Below are 22,721 nucleotides of genomic sequence, written 5' to 3'. Positions count from 1 at the left end.
TCTGGAAAAGCTACGCCCCTATGTTTGGGGACGGCGTTTCCACCTGCAAACCGACCATGCTGCACTGAAGTGGCTTCACACCGTCAAAGAAAATAGCAAAAAACTTCTTCGGTGGAGTTTAGCTCTCCAAGATTTTGATTTCGACATCCAACACATCTCAGGAGCTTCTAACAAAGTGGCTGATGCACTCTCCCGTAAAAGTTTCCCAGAATCAACTGGTTAAAACCGTCCTGAAGATGTGGAAAATATTGTTAATCTTTATGTACTTGGTAGTATATTTAGAGATGCATGTGTCTTATTAACTCTGTTTTTCCTAGAGCTCCAGGAAGAAATCCCAGCCAGTGTTTCACCCTAGCTGAGATTTGGGGGGCTCAGTAAATATCAGTATTTCTTTGGTGGTGGTAGCGGCCAATCCAAGGACAAAGGGTGGAATATTTTGTACCTTGGGGAAGTTTTGACCTAAGCTGGTAAAGATAAGCTTAGGAGGTTTTCATGCAGGTCCCCACATCTGTACCCTAGTGTTCAGAGTGGGGGAGGAACTTTGACAGATGGGCAGGGACCTTGGCGGGAGCGGGGTAGGTTTTCGCCTTTCTCTGCTGTGTGGGATTATCACTTGCTGGGATGATCTGGGTATTTCTAACATCATCATTTCCCTGCCATGGCGGGGGCCTCTGGCATGGGTGGCACAGACCAGTCTAGGCTCCCGAGGGCTGTGATACTTTGGGGTGTTAGGTTTAGTGTGCGGGGCCTGTGCGAGCCGGGTGGTCAGACTGGATGAGCTGGTGGTCCCGTCTGGCCTCCAATTCTCTGAGTCTCGGACTCCCCAAACCCGAGGGGATCTGCCCTGTTGGCATAGTGCTGCAGAGAGAAAAGGACCCACTCTAGGGCCTAGCAGGGTGGGGGCTACACAGGGACCCCACAGTGGGAGCCAGGATTTAGAGAGGCCCCCAACCATCATAATCTCCATCGTTTACATCAATATGGACCCTGCAGTTTGGGGGATTAAGGGGACACATGTTGGATGCCAGGGACTGAGGGACCCCCTCCTCCCCCACAAACTACAGCTCCGTCCCCTTTAGAGCAGGATATTAGAAGGCCGGCCGCACAATGGCAACATCCTACACTAGTGCCCGGAAGGGGGAGGGGAATAACCTAGGTGTGTCCCTGGGGGGTGTGGCCTGGCTGGGCATGTCACAATGCTGCCCTCCCCATGGGGAAACGTCACAATGGCTGGGTCACAAAGAACCTGGCTACTTGAGCTGGGGCCCTGGGGCTCGGGGGCTCACTTTGCCGCGGGTAGGCACTGCCTGAAGAAACGTCGCTGCTCCGGGACCACACCTATCTGTTTTCCCTTTCTTACACTGAGAGAGGGAGGAAACGGAACTACTCACACCCCCCCTGCTCCCCCTTTGCATATTACTATTACTGCTATCGCTATCGCCTCATCTACCGGCGGAGGATGGTGCCTTTCCGCGGGAGGTGAGTGGCTTTTCCCACCCCCTCAATCGAAGATTAACAGGGAACTGTCGCTTTCCTTCTATTTGGCACTGGGGTGGGAATCAAACCCTTATGTTGGTAGAAATGTCTGGAAAGGGGAGAAGTCCCTGTTTTCCGGAGCCGGGGGCCAGCCTGTAACTGGTTGATCGTTGTTTTTGGAGCTTTGAGAATGATTCATCCTTCAAAAAACCAACAAGGGGTGCCTGGGGCGTATCTCTGATCTCTTAAGGCCAAGATTTTACTGCACTGTAAACTCTGTGGGGGAGGGACTGGCCTTTGTACTGTATTTATACAGCACCTAGCACAACTGGGTCCCGGTGCGTGACCACACCACAAATCAACCATCGCGTTTTCAAAAGCAACTGGTGATTTTAGGAGCCCAACTTGAGACCCCTTAGAAAGGCCTGGTTTTCAGAGGGGAGGGTGGCTCAGCATCTTCTGAAATCAGCTCCCCCCCCCCCAATGTCTCTGTATATAGTTGAAGTGGGGAGGGTGAAACACCTTCCCCCCCCCACATACTATTCAAGTAGTCACAGATTTTACTCTTAATGAGGGTGTTTTGCATTTGTTAATAAAGCTCCTAACTGCGAGCCAGAGTTAGTTCCCAGCAGAAAGGTGATGAACAGGACAGTCTGTCCACCAGTTAAACTGGCCTTGTGGAAAAGATTGACCCCTCTGGGTGGTTTCCTGCAGGTCAAGTCAAGCTGGGAATCATTTACAGTATTTACCCTCAAAGTACCTTCTCCAGCTGTGTTGATTTGATTCCTCAGGGCATACGGCTCTCTGAGGCAACACCAATCAGTCAAATGTCCTTTAAAGCAGGCTGCATGCTTGGTGCCGTAACAATGAGGTAGCATCTGCCTTCACTGTAGCTAATTACAGAATAAAGGACTGTTCGGCCTGATAAGGGATAAGGAGCTGAGGAATTTACAATGGATTTTCCCTTGTAGGAGCAATTTGTTACAGACCTGGGATGAAACCTTGGCCGCACTGAAGTCAAAGCCAAAACTCCCCTTGACTTGCAAACGGGCCAGGATTTCATCCCTGCTGTCCTTCTCTCTCTTGTCCTTCAAGTATCACCCTGACTGAGCGCGAGAGCCTGACCGTCAGACCTCGCTACTGCCTCCAATGTTCCTGAGTCCTTGGGAGGCGGCCCGGCTAGCAGAGGGGCTAACCAGGGCGAGCTAAAAGAGTTGTACAAGGTAGGCAACCTCCCGCCGCCTGGCTGAGTCCAGGGTGCATCAAGGGGATTGTTCTGTAGCTACAGGTTGTGTCTAAGGAGATGAGGATTGGGGTGTCTACAGAGGAGGGTGATGGGCCCAGAGGAACTGGAAGGGCAGCAATCATTAACGTTTGTCCTTTGAACAAGAAACTGTTTCAGATTCTTTAGGTGGGAAATAGCGCAGGGAGGAAGCTGCCTTGCATGATGCTGGCTTCCTGTCTGTAAATCCCAGGTCTTCTCAGTTAGATCCTAGTCTAGGCTCCCCGGCGCTTAGAGCACATGGGCCTGAGCCATGGGCAGGGGTTCAGGCTGGGAGGTCCCACTCAGTAGGATCTGGGTGTAGAGCTAGATTCCCCTTGGCAGACCCCAGCGTTAACAGGTGTTGGCTCTCAGCCAGCCAGCGCGCCTGGTAACGGGGGCTTCGCTGCTTTCTTGCAGGCTGGGAACCTGACAGTGTTTGCTGGCGACCTTCTGCTCCCTGGTCTCCCTGTCCAGCTGGACTTCCATTTCCAACTAGGTCCCCACAGCTCTGCTCACTGGCACGGACTCCTAACTGACGGCAAGCTTTTCCTGGACACGCCCCGCGGTGCCCTGGATCAAAACAACCGCGAAAGGTAAGGAGCCTGGCCCAGGATGGCAGAGGGGCTTTCCCGCCTCCTTTGTCTGGAGGCCATGGGAGAAAGCAGCCCCAGCCATCACCCTCCTGTTTTGGACGCTGCCTCCCTGAGACACTTGTGATCTAGGGTAACTCCAGTTTAATTTGCAAACACACCGAAGAGCCTGAAAGCATTCGGTGCTGCAGTCCCGCAGTTTAGAGACAGACAGCTGGACACGCCCCGCGAAGTCCTTGGGCAGCGCAGGGTTAGCTCCTCTGGAGCGTGCTGCTGACTGGTCTTTTATTCCATCTGTGCGTCATTTCTTTCAAAGCGCTGGGATGTTAAGGATCCCAGGGCCTATGTCTCCTGAGCCAGGTTATAGTTATCCCTTGACTTTCTGCGGCTGGAAATCACTCCCACCCCCACACCTTGTGACATTAGGTGGCTGGCAGGAAAAAGGCAGCAGCTCCCACAGTGTGGTGTCCAAGATCATAGACAGTAACTGCTGACCCTCCATGCCCATTGTGTGCTCACTGGGGCTGCGCCTTCAAGCTGCCTAAGTCAGGGGAAGGCTGGCTGAGGGACCCATGTAACTTTATTCAGCTCTTCTCAGCCATAACAGTTGTGCCAGCTTCTAAATGAGCCCCCCCTTAAACGAATCCAACCCCTTGGTCCTCTTCAGTCTTGGAAATGTCATAGAGGTTTGAAACTCCTCTGTTGTTTCTCTCTTTCTGGCGGACCAAACTGGGTTTTATACAGCTGCTGCTTGTGGTTGTGTTGTGTTTTAATTCCCAAGTGCCACCAAATCACAGTACTACAGAACTAGACCAACCAATCCTGTATCAATCAAATCCATATTGAAGGGCTAGAATTTTCACAGCCCCCCCAACTCCCCCTGGATTTTAATGGGAGTTGAGCACCTCACTCCTTTGGAACTCCCCCCAGGGGCTATTTCTCAGCTTGTTCGAGCACAGGGGTGTGTTTCTTTCTAGCCTGACTGCGACGCTGGAATACGTGGAGGAAAAGACCGCCGTGAACCTCGTGTTTGTGAACTTCCAGCTGGCTCGCAGCGATCGTGGTAAGGGGCCCTCCGGGCTGGCGGTTGGTAGGTGAACCCAGACACAGAGATTGATCACCTTCCATGTACAGAGAAGTGCAAGTCGCTTGTGCCATGTTTTTGATACTTAATGTACAGTGAATGCATTTCCATGGGAATCTTTTCTTTTCTTGCTAGCTTAGTGGCTTCTGTTAACGGGAGCAGAGGCTGCTCTCTGCCCAGCATACAGCTTGTCCAGTAATGGCTGTTATTTACCCTGGATGTGCAATGCACAGAGACCAGCAGTCAAAGGAAGAATATTGTTCTCCCAACTTTTCTGTATGTAAGAACAGAGGGTGCATGTCCAGTGGGAACCCACCTTTTAAAACAAAGTACACAATTCTGCAGTGCTCTGTGACGATAGGAACTGCAGTATTTTGAGCCATTACTACTGTATTTGTAGGTAAGAGAAGCTATTTGACTTTGCAATTAAAAGACTAAGGCCCTGGTCTGACGTCTGTCATGCAGCCGAGGCTTTTCAATGGAAGCTGATCGCACAACTTTATGTGTTCATGGAGCACCCCATCCTTTCTGCTCTCATCCCACTGTAATGTCAGGGTCTAGTAACTCTAGAGGAACACGAACACTGGGGCTAAGGGGCATGTAATCCCAAGTGGAGGTCAGAACAGCTAGTTTTAATAATTGTGACCCTGTCTCTTCTGACCCCCAGGAGACCTGTTCCGAGCATTCAGTTACTTGGGCTTTGAGGTGGTCAGACCAGACCATCCCTCGCTGCCACCCTGGGAGGACGTTATCTTCATGGTTTGCCCGCTGGAGCGAGACTGCTGTCCGGAGCTGGCATGAGAGTTCCTGAAGCTGGGCATTCTTCAAAGACAGGACAGGATGAAGGGGGGACGGCTTAGCTCCCATTTAACTTGGGCCTGGAACTGGCAGGATCGGGCAGAGGCTTTGAGCTGATGTGTGTAACTGAGCGTGTCCCCACTGAACATCACTAAACAGGTGTGAAAGCACAGGTGTGGTGTCTGGTTAGGGGAAGGGCTTTGACACTCAATGCAGAATGCACTGGGGGCAGGGAGGAAAGAAAGACTCAACCTTGCAGCTTCTGACTCACACTTGAGGTCACAGGTGTTCATAAAAACTGCATAGGGTCCCAATCAACTGCCCCACTAACATGCCTCCAGCCTGACTTGGCAGGATCAGCTGTGGAGCTGAACCAAGTCCCACTGTACAATCAGTGCTGGGCCTTGTGATCTGGACTGAGGCCCCAGCTGATTTCCCAGTGTGGGAGCTCCCAGCAAGAGGAAGGAGACGTTACCCCACTACCCCTTGCCTCAGGCACCCAAAATTCACTGCCCAATCTCCATGCCCTTGTGCCACCCCCAGTTTGAAGCCCTAGCCTGGGTGACTTCTGCAGGACAGGCTGCCAGCAGATGGGTACTGGCTGTTTATAACATCGTCCCCTCAAGACTCCTGCTGCTCAGGGAGACAGGTGGCCGAGGGAAGCGAGGCCCTGCGTTCAGTGCTATTTCTCAGACTGTCACACAACAGCTTTAGAAAACCTGCACCTGGCTCCATTAAAAAAATTCCAGAGACCCTGCTAGACCTCGAGTGGCAGACCCTTGGAATTTTTTAGTAGAAATGAGGCTTGTTCCAGTTCTCTCAGTCACCCTCTGACTACAGTGGTGAGGGAATGAGCCCAACAAGGCCTGTGGACTTGCTCTGGCTACAGGGGGAGGTAGTGATGGTAGAGTTAGGGTCAGCAGGCCTCTCCCCCCACTAGCCAGCCCTTCTCCCCCAGGGGCCTCAATTTGCACTTGGAGCTGGCTAACCCAGAGCTTGACCCCCATGAACAGCAAAGGGCCCTGACCCACTAATTATGCATCATCAGCCCTATTCTACAGCACGGTGCAAGAGGCAGAAGGAGGAATCCGACTAACATGAGTCTCAGAGTGAGAGGCAAGGTGGGCAACAGACCCCTGGCATCTTGCAGCCCAGTTCTAAGGCCTCCCTCCTCCCCACGCATCCCCCAAGGACTTAGCTGACTCACTAGAAAAACTCTCAATGGAACTTTTATTTAAGAAAGAAACCAATGGCTGAGGTACACAGCTCTCCCAAACCTTGTTTGATCGCCCCCTGTTCACCCCCCCAAATGGGGCAGGGGTGAAAACAATGCACCCAGCTAGCAGGAAATGCCCATCTTCACAACAAGGCAGCCTCTGCAGTGAGAGACTTCCAAAGCCACTTTGGATAGAGGTATAAAGCTTTGGCCAATTCCCAGACAGGAACTTTGATGGAGCCAGCCAGGTACTCTCCAGTGGTCAGCAGGCTAAACACACTTTGCCCAGACTTCTCCTTTATGAAGCAAATCTTCAAAGCCCCCGCTTCTGGCCTAACTCAGCTCCCGTCATCTCCAAGGGGAAGACCAGTAAGTCCATGCAGAGCGCTCCAGAAACCACCCCCTCCAAAACTCTCTACAAATGCTACATGCTGAGGCGGTTCTGCACCAAAGCAGATTCAGCCACCAAAAAAAAAAAAAAAAAAGACCAGCTCAGTCTGCGTTTATTGAAACGAAAATGCAGCTCCAACGTTGGCAGCTTAAGAGGATTCTCATGTTCAAAAAGAAGAAACCTTTTATTTTAGTAAAGCAAGTGCTGTCAAAGCTCGGGGCGTCACAACCATCCTCCGGCCCCATTTCTGCAGCAGAGAAAGCTCAGCCAGTCACGTCACCAGAGCGCCGGTGTCTCCCTCCTGCAGTGGGAAGGACGGTGGAGTGGAGCCTTTGGTGCAGGCGCCTTGCTCCGAGATTTAAACCAAAACCGAAGTCAGCGAGCGCAACCCAGCCAAATGGCCTGCAGGAGAGCGAGCGGGGGCCTCCCCCCAGTCCAGGGAAGGAGGGGCTCAGCTGTCCAGAAGGAAGTGGGGCCCAGCAGGCCTGATACTGCTCTCTGTTACACCAGCAGCTATAGACAACTCAAATGCAGTCCGTGAAGTTACTCTGGATTTACACCAGGAAAGCCCAGCAGCCGTCAACTGGGATAGAAGGGGACTGCAACACGGCAACCCCCGGAACACCTGTATTCCGCGGAGCGCCGCAGAACCGCATGGCCGGAACCCCGGCGTCCGACTCAACAGACGCTGGCAGTTAGCCCCAGGATCTCTAGGACCAGCACCCTCCAAATGCAATGAAAAACACCCACTCCCCATCCCAGCCCCCCGCATCCCAGAGAGCCCCCAAGAAGGGCAGTCACACGCCAGCAACATGCACTCGATGTGGTGCAGCCCCCGCCCCAAACACACATGCCCACAGATGAGGACAAGGTTACGATGCAAACCCGTTGTTTCAGGACCCGGAGAAGGGGTGGGTCCCACAAGTCCCCAATGGCTGTGGTCTCTCCTTCCACTTTCCCCGCAGTATTTTATTCTTCCGCCCCCGCCGGGGAGTCCTCATGGTCGTGTCAATCCAGGCACCAACCTCCTAGGGACCAAAGGGAAGGCAAGAAAGCAGAGGCACTGAGTGCAACGCTCAAGAGCGCAGGGAGCTGCAGCGGCTTGCTTAAAATAGCCACCCGGAGTGGGTGTATTACAGCCTCAGACTGTAACTAGTGCCACTCCTTAACCTGCCCACGGGGGGCGCTATTGAGCAGCGCCTCCCGCTCTCAGGGCAGCCATGCTGGCAAACACAAAGCACGGCAGTGCCGACAAGGCCTCCGTGCCGACAAGGCCTCCGTGCCGACAAGGCCTCCGTGCCGACAAGGCCTCCGTGCCGACAAGGCCTCCGTGCCGACAAGGCCTCCGTGCCGACAAGGCCTCCGTGCCGACAAGGCCTCCGTGCCGACAAGGCCTCCGTGCCGACAAGGCCTCCGTGCACCGTACAAGAGGGGCCCTTCCTCTGCCCTGAAAGCAGGATCCCGGAGACAGCCGGGGGCCCAGTACCACCGCAAACAGACTGAAACTTACGCACCACCCTCCGCGACGCCTCCGGCTCACTGCTGCTCGGGGAAGGGGTGGGGAGGGGATCACAGCAAATCATCTTCGACCAGAATAACATCGTCACCACTTCCAGACACAGAGGCGGCTTCTGCACAGAAGAGGAGAGGCAGTGGGTAAAACAGGCGCAGCATCATGGCTCCCCGGCGCCGGCCTGCCACCAAGAGCCAAGTCACCGTGCAGCCAGAGTCTGTGTCCCCTTCTCTGGCGACAGGCTGCAGAGAGACAACCTGCTCTGTTCAGGAAGAGCCCTAGCCAGTGTCCAGCTGCTTCAAGGTGCAAGGAAGGACCACCTCTCCCCACTTGTGCGCCCCGGTGCACTGAGAAACGAGAGTCGTGCCGCAGCTGACACTAAGAGCCCCCGTGCATCCATTTCACGCCCCCTTCGCCTGCTCTGCAGAGCAGGTGATCCGTGCTGCAGCGACACCCAGTGGGCAGGTTCAGCTCTCAATTACACCTGGCTTAAGCCGGAGAACCCCAGTCACCAACATGGGGCTGCTCCGGATTTACGCCAGGAGAAATGAAAGCAGGCCTGAGCCCAGCGATGCAGGGGTGCCTGAAGTGGCACTGAGCACCTTCCCACGGCCCGTGCCACATTGAAAGGTAAGACGCATTGCCAAGGATTGAGGCCCTTGCCGGGAGGAGCAGATGTTGCCAGCTGGTGGAGATTACCAGTAGCTGCCACTCCAAGCCAAACAAATCCCTGCCCCCTTGCAAGCAGGGAGGGGTGGGAGAGCACATGGGACACTCCTGCATCTCAGGGCTGCCAGTGCAGCAGAAATCTGTACTCCTTGTGCTTCCGACACCCCAGACCACAGTGCGGTGCCCATGGTGCCTTCTGTACCTCTCCTCCGGGCCCTCAGCCCCCCTTCCTCCTCCTCGCTGTCAGAGCAGCTGATGAGGACAGGGCTTTGGAGGGAATCGCCGGCAGAGCCTGAGCCGCTGCAGAAGACAGAGGAGTTGGACCACTCTTCTGAAGTGGAGAGGTAATAGAAATAGCCCCGGGGGGAGTAGCAGCTGCTGTCCCCAGAGGTCAGGGCAGTAGGGAAGCTGGCGTTTGAGGTGCTGGAGCCTTTACTTGAGAGGGAGATGGGAGAGTCCTCTCCCGAGAAGGCGGTGGGATGCGTGGAATCAGCAGGACTAGATGTCCACTTGTCATCTGCTGCTTGGCTCCCGGTGGCTGGCAGAGACCCCCCGGCCTCCGACACCCCCTCGCTGCTACAGCCCCCTGAGCCATTCTGCTTTTCACCGCCAGCTTGCAAGGCGAGAGCCTCCGAGTCCCGCAGAGGGCAGGAGGGAGCCGAGATCCGTAGGGACCAGAGCGAGGGCATGACTGTCTTCTGGGAGGGTGGTTCTGTGGGCTCGGTGTCACTTCGGAGCTGCTCAATGGAGTTATCTACCAAGCCAAAGGCACATATTACATGGGGGGCTGGGCCACGCTCTCTCCTCTGCATCTTCAGCACATGGACACAAGATCCCTACTGTCTCCCCCCACCCCACTAGGTCTCTAACACCAGTCTCTTCTCTGTCCCATTGTGCCCCTGCTGGCACAAGAGCCTTCTCCTCTGCAGCTACTGCTGTGTGAAACAGCCTCCCCTCGATTTCTGCTCTTCACCTTTCCCCACTTATATCCTCCTGGCTTCCTTGCTGCCCGGTCTAAGCCTAGAGGGGGTTTCTTGAACCTTTCTGCCCCAACTCTCCTCCCCATCACAGCTAGAAGTAATTTTTCTCCTTTGCCTAACGGATTATTTAACCCCTGCAGAGCGTTTGAGGGATACACGCTTTGTATCTCGTGTGGACGGAGGCTGTATATTTCCGAATGTTCATCCAAACCGGCAAGTGACCCGTGTCCCATGATGCAGAGGAAGACTAAAATCCCCCAGGATCTCTGCCAATCTGTCCTGGGGGAAAATTCCTTCATGCCCCAAATATGGCGATCAGTTAGACCCTGAGCAGGCAAGACGCACCAGACAGACACCTGGGAACAAATTCTCTGTAGTAACTCAGAGCCCTCCCCACCCAGGGTCCCATCACTGGCCACTGGAGATATTTGCTCATAGCAGTCGCGGGTAGGCCATGTGCCACTGTAGGCAATTGTCATACCATCCCCTCCATAAACTTGTCACACTCAGTCTTACGCACACAGCCACTTGCAAAAAGTCAAGTCCGACTGAAATGACATTCCCAGCCTTCTCACTAGATCCCAGAAAACAGAGCTGGAAGCCCGGTTTTGGTTCCCATCCGTCGGCAGCATTAGCCCCTACAAGTATGTTCCTTCTCTTGCGTTAGGATCAGTGGAGCTTTAAACAGCCCTCTCCATCCAGCACTTGGAATAAGGGAATTAGCACCAGTTATTAAACACTGGAAGGATTTGCAAAAAATCTCAATTACCCCATTTACTTTTTGCCTTTCAGGCAGCTTCAGGGCAATTACATGTATTACGGCAGCACCTTGAGGCCACAGCCAAGATCAGGGTCCTATCAGGCCAGGTGCTGCACAGACATGAGACAGTCGCTGCCCTGAAGAGCTCACAAATGGGAGTAGACGAAGGAGGGAGAGGGAAGGGAAACTCGGGCACAGAAGTGACTTGCCCAAGGCCACAGAGCAGATCAGTGGCAGAGCCAGGAATAGAATCTAGATTCCTAGGTCTTCATCCAGTGCCTTACCCACTAGGTCACACTGCCCGTAAAGTTGACCAGCCAGTTTCTAATTCGCAAGCATCTGGCACAGAGTTCTCTTAGGGCTATGAAGTGCAGAAGAATTAGTAAATATCTCTCCCATCCACACCTAAGGAATTAAGTTTAAAAGGAACTGCATGAATATTGTCCAATTAATGTTGAATTTTGTGAAAATCCTTGAAACAAAACGGTAAGTGCTGGGCCTGAAACAGTTGGTTCTGTTTTTCCCTAGAGTAAACACAGATTCAATTTTTTTGCCCCATTCATGTGGCAGAAGGGGAGAATCAGGTCTCAGACAAAGGAGAAAGCCTTAATTCCCGGTTCTTTTGCTCCCTCTGGTATCTTGGGGAGCAGGGGCACATGAAGAGCCAGAGACGTAGCTATTGATGTGATGTGGAAGGTGCCCAGACACTATGGTGACTGGCAGCAAGATACAACCCTAAGGCAGACAGATTCTGTTGGAGCAGCCGCCCCCAGGAAGGGCAGGTTGCTTCAGCCCATCACAACGGCGTACCTGAAAGGCTGACGCAGGTCTCCGACAGAAGGCTCTCGAGGGAGGTCCCTGCAGCATTCCCCTGAGCAACAGAGAGAGGTAGCGTTAATCCGATTACTGTGCCCGCGGATAAACACCTCCTCGCTGTCGGGATCCACAGCGCAGAGCCAACCAGGGTCCGTCGAGGGGAGAGGAAACCAGCCCCGAGGCAGAGATCTCCTACACCGTGGTGCTGCCGCTCCTGCCCGTGGCAGACAGAGCCAGCTAGTGCCAAAGCTTTCGCATGCATTGCTCTACCTGGAGCGAGAAGGGTTTCGTTAGGACGTTGTCCTCTGCATTCGAAAAACACGGAAGCTGTTTTACAGCAACTCTTTCGGGGGGTGTCCGTCCCACTGGCCTGGGGCAAACAGACTCAGAGATGATCTAGCCTTAGAACAAGGAGCGGGACATGTGGGGTAGGCGAACAGCCGGAGCTGCGACTCCTGGCTCAGGGAGCTGTACACACGCTAGCTTTGCTCAAGCTAACGTGCTCGTAACAGCGGCAGAGCTGCGGCGGGCACAGGCGGCAACTCGGACTGGCTGCCCGACTGCAATCCCGCCAAAGACTTTGGGCACGAACTCGGGCAGCCGGCCCGGGCAGCCGCAGCCATGCTGCTATCTTGATCAAAGCTAGCGCGGGCACATCAGCCGGAGCTGGAAACGACACCTCCAGCTGCAGGAGTGCCCGAGATCCCACAGCTGTCTGCATCAGGGCAGCCTGAGAGCAGAGGGCACCTAGAGCCCCTCCCCTCCACCCAGCACACGTCACTTCCTCAGGCTCTTTTTCCTACAGGCCGCAAATGGGATCATTACAGCTGCTCGCCAATGGTGGTTCCAGCCCTTCCACGGGGCTAGTGATTGACTAACCAGCATCTTCTGGAACGCCTCGGCCGTGGCCTCCTTCCCCATCTGGGGGGCGCCGTCCCCCGCAGCGTCATCCTCCTCTTGCAGACACCGCACGGCGTGACCCAGCCGGACCAGCTCCCCCCCTATATCAAGGCTCTGAAGGGAAAGAGGAAGGGGCAGAGAGTTGCAGGCTGGCTGATGACAGCACAAGGGGAAGAGACTAAGGGGGTGCAGCTCGGAGAAGGGAGCAGGTGCCAGAGAGGAAGCAGCACTGGTGGTTTGGGGATACAGGTTGGAGGGGGAGAGAGAGAGAGAGACGGACAGGAGTTTGACTGAATCCTGATCTCAATATAGGCAGAGACGAGCCCACCCGGGCTTGCCAGGCTCTGGCTGCCAGCGGCCGCACCAAGGGGAGTGGAGATGCAGAAACGTGCTGCTCTACAGACCCCTTGCCAGCAAGTGCTGTGTTTGTAAGGGGAGAATGCAGCCTGCCAGACAACCCAGCCTCTGGAGCTCACCTGTCCCTGGCTGGTGTCATACAGCTGGATGCGTGGCCAGGTACAGACCCCAGACTGGACGTAACTGGAAATCTTGGCCAGCAGGGGCTTCCACTCAGCACAACAGGTGAGGCGATCGAATTCATCCAGGGCGTCCTCTTCCCATTGCTCCCCTGTGGGGAGAGACTGCGTAGCAGAGGCTGGGGTTGACTCCCCGGGACGCAGAGAAAGAACCCCACGGAGCTAAGTGCAGGCGGGTCTGGAAATGGGAGATTTCCACATCAACCAGCCACTTGGCAACCATCGAGAGCCGCCTCCCTCTGGGTGCTGGCCAAGCCCAGTCGGGCTATCCCACCGGCAGCCCGTCTGGTTCCCTCGCGGGGACACGTCCCAGCAGAGAGCACCTCGCCCACAGCTTCGCAACTCACCCACGGGGGCGATCCCAGCAAGGCTGCACTCGATGGCCTGGAAGGGCAGACTCAGGAAGTCACTCCTAGTGGAAAGGGAGGGGAGGAACCATTGTGAACAGCGATATGACCCCAGCGCCCGGAGGCCCCCCAGCTGGTGAAATAGGTCAGGTCTGCCCTGCTAAGCCACATCTCTCTGGGTTAGTAGGGATCTGCACGTGGAAGTGCGGGATCCCTGCGGCGTCACTGCACCCACCCTCGCCCTTCACGTTCAAGGAGCTCCACACCCTGTACAGTTGTTAGCTTGGCCCTTCAACCCCCTTGAGATGGGGCTCTCCCCATTTTACAGAAACGGAGGTGCAGAGTGAACCAGGAGGCTTCCCCAGAATCCCACAGCAAATCAGCAGCAGCAATGGGACCCAGGAGTCCTGCTCCGCGCCCCCTCTTTCCCTCCGCCCTAGCCTACGCTCTCCCTCTTCACTGCCCTCCCCACTGCACGTACCGCAAGGCTCGCAGCACCTCCAGCGGGGCTTCCCCGTTATCCCCAAAGTCGACGTAATACAGATCCAAGTTGCCGTTCTCCAGGGTACCCAGGACTCGGGCCCGGTACCAGGCGCCGTGATCAGCGTACGGGGCAGCCACGATGTCGCCTACTCGGACGGTCGGGAATTCAGGCTGGCAAGACAGAAGGAGGGGCAGGGAGTCACATGCGCAGGTTCTCGGGGCTAGATCAGGAAGCGATGCAGGTTCAAGCAGCAGGGGAGGAAGAGAAGGATTAACTCCTCTTCGGCTAGTGGGCGTGGGGGAGGCACACCATTCCATTCGGCTGCGGCAGGTTTACCCAGCCGTCGTGTCAGGTGGGGCATGCCACGGCAGATGCTCACCGACTGGCTGCTACTCCCATAGTACTGGGACATCTCACAGGTCAGCTTGTCGAGCTGCAGGCTGCGGGAGCCAACGATCTGGATCCAGAAGTGGCTGGGGTTCTCTGAGGCCGAGACGTAAACCTCCAGGTGTTCGTCCGCGTGGAAGCTGAAGTCAGGGCTGGGGACTGAGAGGGGCACACCGCACTGAGCAAGAGGGGAAGGGGAGGCCCAGGGTAACCCAGAGAGGGAGGCAGAGGGTACGAGCGAAGCTCTGGAAGTCCAAGCGTGGGCTGCTGATCCAGACAGAGGGACAAGGGTCTTGGGGTGGGCGGGGGGAGACATTTCACCGCACGCTAGGACCGTTGAGGAGCGACGCGCGGGTAGATCTGCAGGCACCCCGCTCACAGGAGAGGAGTGGCACACCGCGACCCCGCTCAGAGCAGGTTTGTGGAGGACAAAGTGGGAGTAGCCAGCTAAGATACCTTCCATCCTGGCAGGACGGCAAAGGCGCCCCCCGTGAGGAAGGGTCTCGGTGCCCTAAAAGACATGGATAGAGTGGCATGTGGTCCCACTGGGCAGGGCAGCTCCTGAGAGTCAGGGCCGCGGTGCAAGGGAGAAGGCGAGCCCCAGGGACCCAAGCCTCAGGCAATCCACAGACTGACACTGCGTGACATGCAGCCCCAACCCTTTTCTCTTTACAGCTGCTTTTCTTCAGGAGAGCAACCTATGCAGACACCTAACCCACGCTGAACAGATAGGGAAACCAAGGCACAGAGTGGGGAGGGCGCTGCTCCGAGGCCAGCGAGTCAATCGAAGAGCCAGGAAGAGAACCCAGGAGTCCTAGGTCTCAGCAGCCAGCCCATGCCCCTCAAAGGGCTAGGGCAGCAACCCCATTGGCTCTACGCCACGCATCCTCTGTTTAAGCCAGCCCTGGAGAAAACCACTCCACTCACCCTCAAACATGGGCACTGCCTGGCTGGGCTCCATTACCGGCTCCTCTGGGGACTCGGTCTCAGCTCTGAGCTCCTGTGGTTGGTCCAAGGCTTCTGCAGCCAGCAGCCAGTTTCCATCCCCTGCCCCTTCCTGAGGGCTCACCAGCTGGCAGAGGGCCTCGCCGCTGGGGCTTGGCAGCTCCCCCTGCTGCCCAGGATCCTCTCTCCTCATGCCCAAGGGCTGCTTGCGCAGGCACCGGGCTGCCGCCGACAGGGCCAGTTTCTTTCGAAACACGTCTTCCTCCGAAAGCTTTTCCAGGATCAGTTGCTTTGGGAGATGAAGGGGGAAAAGGGTGTTTGGCTCACAGCCACCAGCCCATGTGGAAGGAGACCCTGTGACAGGGTAACCCCCACACAGGGCACTGCTCTGTGGCTAATCTTTACAGTATCGGCATGCCCTGCCTCAGTTTCCCTTTCATCCACTCCAGCCTAGTTCTTCCCCTCCTCCCTAGGGATTTCTGAACAAGCCTTCCTGCAGCTTGGCAGCGTTCTCCTGCTCGAGCCCGTCCTGAGAGCTCATCGCCAGCAGCTCCCAGCTCAGCGACCTTTTCTTAAGCCAGACCGGGAGACAGCCGACCAGTCCCTCTTAAAGAGGGCAGTCACCCCAGACCCACCTTGGCAGCATTCACCTCCTTGCGGGTCCCTGAGAGGCTGATGAGCCGGGTCAGACACAGGGTGTTGTCTGTCTCCTTCTCGCAGACCACTCTGGCCCCTGAGCTGCGACAGATGGCTCGCACCGTCTCGCCGCCCCTGCCTGAGAGAGGCAACAAGAAGTAGGTTACTCACGCAGCAACAGCAGCAGAGAAACTACAGAGAACCCCACCGAAGAAATGGCTCTGAGGGGAACGTCCACTCCCCCAGAGTCATTTTTCTTGTGGCCAGAACACAAGCGCCTCCAGAAATTTGGGTTTTGGCTGCTCCGCTCCAAGGAGATGTTTTTAGCGAAGGATGAATGGCTGCTGGCACCCAGATGCTGCAGCGATGGGCAACACCATAAGAACTTAGACAGATCCAACTGCGATTTTGGAAGATGCTGGTTGCCGCTCAGCGTATGTCTACATTGCAATCAAAGCCCCATGGGCAGCAAGTCTCAGAGCCTGGGGCCAATGACACAGGCTTGTGCCATGGGGCTAAAAACAGCCGTGCAGATGTTTAGGCTCAGGCCCCGAAACCTGACGGCTCCAGCCCAAGCCTCAATGTCTACACTGCTGTTTTTAGCTCTGTAGCATGAGCCCGAGTCAGCTGACCCAGGCTCTGAGATTCGCGGCCACAGGTTTTTCATTGCAGCCTATAGGTACAGCTAGCTAGTAACAAGCGCTCCAGCACGACACATGGGGTACAGGGCCATCCTTCAGATGTGATGCAAATTCCAGGGCCTGATCTCTCGTGCTTTGTGAAAGAGGCAAGGAGCTAAGCCCCATTTTGCTGGCTAAATTCCGATTGAGGCAACCACAGCTGGGCTTCCTGTATTTCTGTGTTATCTTAGATACATATCTAGCCCCCAACACCGAACTAGCCAAGCACCACACAGTCTTTAAGGGTATTTATACTCACAGCCCTCTTGTGAGAGGGGGCAGGGCTCTTATTGCCACAGTACAGGTGGGGAAACTGAGACATGGAAATTAAATGACTGGCACAAGGTCACACAGGAAGTCAGTGGTGGAGAAGGGAGTTCAACCCAGATCTCTCACAGCCCAAGCCAGTTTCCAGCTGGTCAGGTCATAGTCTCCTTCCCCTCCTGTGTCTCCATCGAACAAAAGCAGTATTCTACCCCAGAGATGTCAGTCCTGTGGTTGGCGATTCACCCTAGCTTTATAAATACAGGCTTCCAAAGTGCGCCAGGATCAAAGTGCAAAATAAAGGTGCTTAGATTTGACACACTGCAGTTTGATAAACTGAGGCAGCATAATGAGACTTCTTGTCACCCTAAGGAGCCAATGAGTGGAGAAGGGGCATAACTATTCAATCCCGGGCTCTGGATGCAGATTTACTGTTATGTCTCAATATTTCTCCCAAGCCCCCCTACCCAGGAATAGGAACAGCAAACGCTCTGGTCAACAGACTGAAGCCGTATGTAGCAGTCACCATGTTTCAGCACAGCTGCGGTCAGTGCTTCTGGAGCAGCTTTAAAAACCAGCCCCCGGGTCATTTCTGCCCAGGCCCTTTGCATTTCTTCTGGTGGCTAATGGGACGTGGGTGGGTAAGTCTCTAGCCAGTTACCGATAATCCTGCCAACGGCTCTCTGCGGCACAAAGAACTGTTCTGACACAGGGGCGTTGTCCACCAGGATCTGGTGGATAGCAGCTTTCGCTCTGCACACCTGGACGGGGAAGCCACTGATCAGCAGCACCCGCTCCTCACCGGAGTCCTCCACATCAATGTGAGCGCCCGTCTCCTTCCTCAACTGCGGAGACACAGGACATGGAAGTCTAGCAAGGTTCTCCAGCAGAGGGGATGGTTTAGCAGACTGAGCATCAGCCTTAAAACTCAGACCTCTTGGAAATGCGATCGATTCAGCCTTTGTCCCTTGGAGCCTGTTAGCGTGGGTGGCTCTTTAAAAGCCAAGGGATGGGCATTAACATCCAGTGGCACATTTTATAGCAGTATTGTCCTCCCCTGGCATCTGTGCCCAAATCTTCCCCTCCCCAGGCTGCTAGGCCAGTTGCCAACCTGGCTGCAACAGCTTATACAAAGATCTTTGGGATTCTCAGGGATGGAGTGGGGGGTCCAGAGGGAAGAATACACTGAAGCCAATGGTAGGGCCAGGCACTGATGCCGGACTCGCTAACCGCTGTCCACTTGCCTGTTTGATACTGGCGCCCTGCCGTCCGATGATCAATTTCACAGCCTCTTGTGGGATCTTCATTTCAATTTCAATGTCATCCTCTCCTACGAAGGTCAGCCGCTCCTCTGAGCACAAGCCACAGTAAACAGGTTAAACAGGCTAATGCATCCACCCCCCAAAGCCATCTTCCCCACAGCCTGAAGATGGACAATCCCGCTAGTTCAGCAGCTCCAGGACAGAAGAGAAGGGGAATCTGCAAAGCTCCAGAGTACTGAGACATTTAACCTTTCAGTGCTAAGTGTGTTTGCATTTCCTCAAGCACCAGGCAGGATCCAGGAAGGAATTAGCAGGAGGGTGAAAGGATTTTAGCTTCTTTCAGGGATGGCATTATAGAAAGCACAGAGGAAATTCAGAACAGACAAAGCTGCTCAGAAAGCAGGCCTCCTGTCCCCTGGGATCACCCCCGGATATGCTGCCAGCTCTCTCTTTCGCATGGGAGAGGCTTATTTCTGACCACCTGCCAACATTTGGCAAGGCTGCGGATGGGGTGGAGGTGGAAGGAGGCCGTATAATTAATAATTTGAGCCTAAATGCAACACACAAGCTGTTAGTCACCACACAACAACGGAGTCTCGGCCACCAGAAGGTCATCGCTACGGGGTGATGCATACATACCTCGGCTTTCTCTGTACCTGCGATACAAGATGTACAGGACAGTTGCGCTGGCAGGGATCCCGAGGGCCAGAGCGATTTTCTGAAGGGTTGTCAGGTTGGTCCAGTAACCCTGGTCTGTTGACATCTTTCCCAGACTGATGGATCACGTTCTAATTGGGAGGGGGGAGAAGAGGAATTCTCTTAGCCACAACAGCAGCTCCTCTTCCTGAGACCACCACAATTGGCATGACTGGCAGTCCCAATGGCACAGACTCCACTAGCCCTGGGCACTGCCAGACCAGGGCAAACCTCAAAACGCGACTGGCACATGCCAGGACTTGTTCAAGCTGCTCACAGATAGCCGCAGGCTTTTAAGCCTTCTGCAGGATCGCTCTGCATCACAAATCTGATCTGTCAAGGTGTACGAGCCGTAACTGTCAGGCTGCACTCTTCCAAACCAGGGGGGAGATCAGAGAAACAGAAGCACAAGTCTTTTGCATGCAAGTAACACTGCTATTGGTGGGAGAGAAAGGATAGGCCAGTGATCTGGCAGGTAACATTTAATCAGAGTCAGCTGGACGTGACACTAAGCACAGTTACCATTCTTGCAAAATAAAGGCAGCTGGCAGGCCAAGCAGATTGTGGCATCAGGTTCTCTCAACAGCACAGCTCAGCTGTTGAGCAAACCTGCATAAGGAGGAGTAGAAACTTGTGCACCTGACAATCAATCACAGGAACTACCACCAACCATGGGAACTACTACCAGGGATCAGGCACAAGGTCCAGCTAATCTGGTACCTTGGTTTCCACCACCTGCTCCTGGGAAGACGTGAGCAGGGACTTAGGCATCGGCAAAAGCATTTTGAGTGTTGGCATTTTATATTTTGTTTTTAATCAGAGCTAAACTCCTGCAATCAGACACCCCCTATTCCGCTGCCCTTAATGCCAACACCCCAGATCCACAATCACCCCCTTCCACGCCAACCCACCTGCCCCCATCCAGGCCTACATTCCACCCTCTCCAACAGCATATCTAACCCCCAGACCACTCACCTCTGTGCCATTACGTCCAACCCACTAGAGCCAACCCAGCCCACCCCACCATGCCACGCACCTCAGCTCCACACCCCATGCAGCCAGTGTGCCTAAGCCAACCCCAACCCACTCATGCTAGCCTGCCCTACTTCCCCACACCAAAGCCCCGCCAGGCTGCTGCTGTGCGGCCAGGCCTGGCTTCCCCAAGGACACCCCATCTCCTCCATAATACAGCTCCCTAAACACCTCCACTATACTACCCCCCAACATCCCTCAGCTACCCTGGATCCAGCTGCTCTGGTCTCCCCCCACACCCAGATCACCATCCCACCTTTCCCCCAGCACACGAGGTTTCCCCCATACCTTACCCTCTGCATTGTCCCAGGGTCACCCCCACTCCAGATCTCTCCCCTCTCACACCCCAGATCTCCCCACTCCATGCCAGGCCCCCTACTTCCTTGGCTACTACAGCCCCCCCGCCACCCCGTGCCAGACCCCCCGCCCCGAGCCAGCCCCCTTGGTCCCCCGCAACCCCCCCGCCCCGAGCCAGCCCCCTCGGTCCCCCGCAACCCCCCGCCCCGAGTCAGCCCCCTCACCTGTCTCCGCAACCCCCCGCCCTGAGCCAGCCCCCTCGGTCCCCGCACCCCCCCGCCCCGAGCCAGCCCCCTCACCTGTCTCCGCAAGCCCCCGCCCCGAGCCAGCCCCCTTGGTCCCCTGCAACCCCCCGCCCCGAGCCAGCCCCCTCACCTGTCCCCGCACCCCCCCGCCCCGAGCCAGCCCCCTCACCTGTCCCCGCAAGCCCCCGCCCCGAGCCAGCCCCCTTGGTCCCCCGCAACCCCCCGCCCCGAGCCAGCCCCCTCACCTGTCCCCGCAACCCCCCGCCCCGAGCCAGCCCCCTCGGTCCTCCGCAACCCCCCGCCCCGAGCCAGCCCCCTCACCTGTCCCCGCAACCCCCCGCCCCGAGCCAGCCCCCTCACCTGTCTCCGCAAGCCCCCGCCCCGAGCCAGCCCCCTTGGTCCCCCGCACCCCCCCACCCCGAGCCAGCCCCCTTGGTCCCCCGCACCCCCCCACCCCGAGCCAGCCCCCTCACCTGTCTCCGCAAGCCCCCGCCCCGAGCCAGCCCCCTTGGTCCCCCGCAACCACCCGCCCCGAGCCAGCCCCCTCACCGGTCCCCGCACCCCCCCGCCCCGAGCCAGCCCCCTCACCGGTCCCCGCACCCCCCCGCCCCGAGCCAGCCCCCTCACCGGTCCCCGCACCCCCCCGCCCCGAGCCAGCCCCCTCACCGGTCCCCGCACCCCCCCGCCCCGAGCCAGCCCCCTCACCGGTCCCCGCACCCCCCCGCCCCGAGCCAGCCCCCTCACCGGTCCCCGCACCCCCCCGCCCCGAGCCAGCCCCCTCACCGGTCCCCGCAACCCCCCGCCCCGAGCCAGCCCCCTCACCTGTCTCCGCAACCCCCCGCCCCGAGCCAGCCCCCTTGGTCCCCCGCACCCCCCCGCCCCGAGCCTGCCCCCTCACCTGTCTCCGCAACCCCCCGCCCCGAGCCAGCCCCCTTGGTCCCCCGCACCCCCCCGCCCCGAGCCTGCCCCCTCACCTGTCTCCGCAACCCCCCGCCCCGAGCCAGCCCCCTCGGTCCCCGCACCCCCCCGCCCCGAGCCTGCCCCCTCGGTCCCCGCACCCCCCCGCCCCGAGCCTGCCCCCTCGGTCCCCGCAACCCCCCGCCCCGAGCCAGCCCCCTCGGTCCCCCGCAACCCCCCGCCCCGAGCCAGTCCCCTCACCTGTCTCCGCAACCCCCCGCCCCGAGCCAGCCCCCTCACCTGTCTCCGCAACCCCCCGCCCCGAGCCAGCCCCCTTGGTCCCCGCACCCCCCCGCCCCGAGCCAGCCCCCTCACCTGTCTCCGCACCCCCCCGCCCCGAGCCAGCCCCCTCGGTCCCCGCACCCCCCCGCCCCGAGCCAGCCCCCTCACCTGTCTCCGCAAGCCCCCGCCCCGAGCCAGCCCCCTTGGTCCCCCGCAACCCCCCACCCCGAGCCAGCCCCCTCACCTGTCCCCGCAACCCCCCGCCCCGAGCCAGCCCCCTCACCTGTCTCCGCACCCCCCCGCCCCGAGCCAGCCCCCTCGGTCCCCGCACCCCGAGCCAGCCCCCTCACCTGTCCCCGCCGTCGTAGTCACCGGCTCGGCTCCGCTCCGCTCACCTCCCTCTCCCCAGCCCAGCCCAGCCCCGCCTGCCCGCACACGCCCGCCGCAGCCAACCCCCAATCACGGCGCCGCGCCTCCTCTCTGAACCAACCGCTGCACGGGTGGCCGGGAGAGCCACACCGCTGCTGCTCCCCCAAGGCCAATCAGCTCCCACGCCTTCTAACCAATGGGAGGCTAGGCTAGCCGGGTACCCAGCCAGTAAGAGAGAGGTATTGAGCGAGCGGGTCCCGCCCCGCATCTTGAACTGAGGGCGGGGGTCACGTCTGAGTGCTCCCATGATGCACTGGGGTGGCGAGGAGGGGGCAGCTGCCCCCTGAGAGCTCCCATGATGCACTGGGCTGAGGAGGGGGCAGCAGCCCTCTGAGGAGCCCCCTGATTAGGGCCCTACCAAATTCATAGCCATGAAAAGTGTCACAGACCATGAAATCTGGTCTCTCCCCCTCCACCCGGTGAACTCGGTCTTCTGGGGGCTTTTACCCTGTACAGCACAGATTGCAGGGGGGAGACCAGCGTTTCTCAAACTGGGGGTCCTGACCCAAAAGTGACTTGCAGGGAGGTCACAAGGTTTGGGGGGGGCGGGGGTTGCTGTACTGCCACCCTTACCTCCGCGCTGCCTTCAGAGAGCGGCGGCTGTTAGGCGGGCGCCCAGCTCGGAAGGCAGCGCCCTGCCAGCAGCAGCAGCGCAGAAGTAAGGGTCGCAATAGCATCCCATGCTGGAGCCCCCTGATGAGCCCCACTTCCCCTGGACCACCCCAACAAGCCCCCTGCACCCAGATCCCCACCCTACCAAGCCCCAACCAGCTGCACCTGGATCCCCGCCCCACTCCCCGAGCAACTGGACCCCCGACTGAGCTCGCCACACCCAGACCCCCGCC

The 22,721-nt window shown here is 57.4% G+C and overlaps 2 protein-coding genes across 2 annotated transcripts; one reads left to right on the top strand and one right to left on the bottom strand.

Moving 5' to 3' along the window:
• Positions 1-1,107: 1,107 nt before the first annotated feature.
• On the top strand, positions 1,108-5,297 carry OAZ3 (ornithine decarboxylase antizyme 3; the record flags this gene model as incomplete). The annotated part of the gene is given in 8 exon segments (XM_084613621.1): positions 1,108-1,278; positions 1,280-1,297; positions 1,301-1,479; positions 2,572-2,632; positions 2,634-2,699; positions 3,158-3,333; positions 4,308-4,393; positions 5,082-5,297. Coding segments are annotated over 8 exon segments (891 nt in total). The 3' UTR covers positions 5,216-5,297.
• A 3,041-nt stretch (positions 5,298-8,338) lies between these two features.
• Positions 8,339-21,868, bottom strand: TDRKH (tudor and KH domain containing). The gene is made up of 13 exons (XM_084613537.1): positions 21,798-21,868; positions 18,638-18,786; positions 17,981-18,087; positions 17,398-17,581; positions 15,792-15,931; positions 15,139-15,445; positions 14,204-14,370; positions 13,822-13,994; positions 13,341-13,405; positions 12,934-13,085; positions 12,437-12,571; positions 11,552-11,612; positions 8,339-9,755 (listed from the first exon to the last, which is right to left on the bottom strand). Exons 2-13 carry the CDS (start codon positions 18,759-18,761, stop codon positions 9,028-9,030), a joined length of 2,343 nt encoding a protein of 780 aa, XP_084469663.1. The 5' UTR covers positions 18,762-18,786; positions 21,798-21,868; the 3' UTR covers positions 8,339-9,027.
• Positions 21,869-22,721: the final 853 nt, after the last annotated feature.

Source organism: Lepidochelys olivacea, assembly GCF_965140295.1.
Source record: "Lepidochelys olivacea isolate rLepOli2 genome assembly, chromosome: 24".
Classification (NCBI taxonomy): domain Eukaryota; kingdom Metazoa; phylum Chordata; order Testudines; family Cheloniidae; genus Lepidochelys; species Lepidochelys olivacea.
The sequence above is the reverse complement of the archived record's forward strand: the minus strand, read 5'-3'. Positions and strand labels throughout refer to the sequence as shown.

Excerpts from the sequence above, each read along its gene's own strand:
- TDRKH (XM_084613537.1), bottom strand. The coding sequence starts at position 18,761 with ATGTCAACAGACCAGGGTTACTGGACCAACCTGACAACCCTTCAGAAA. Across the intron at positions 17,582-17,980 it reads AGGGCGCCAGTATCAAACAG|TTGAGGAAGGAGACGGGCGC; the intron begins GCAAGTGGACAG and ends GTGTCTCCGCAG. Across the intron at positions 13,995-14,203 it reads ATGGGAGTAGCAGCCAGTCG|CCTGAATTCCCGACCGTCCG; the intron begins GTGAGCATCTGC and ends CTGTCTTGCCAG.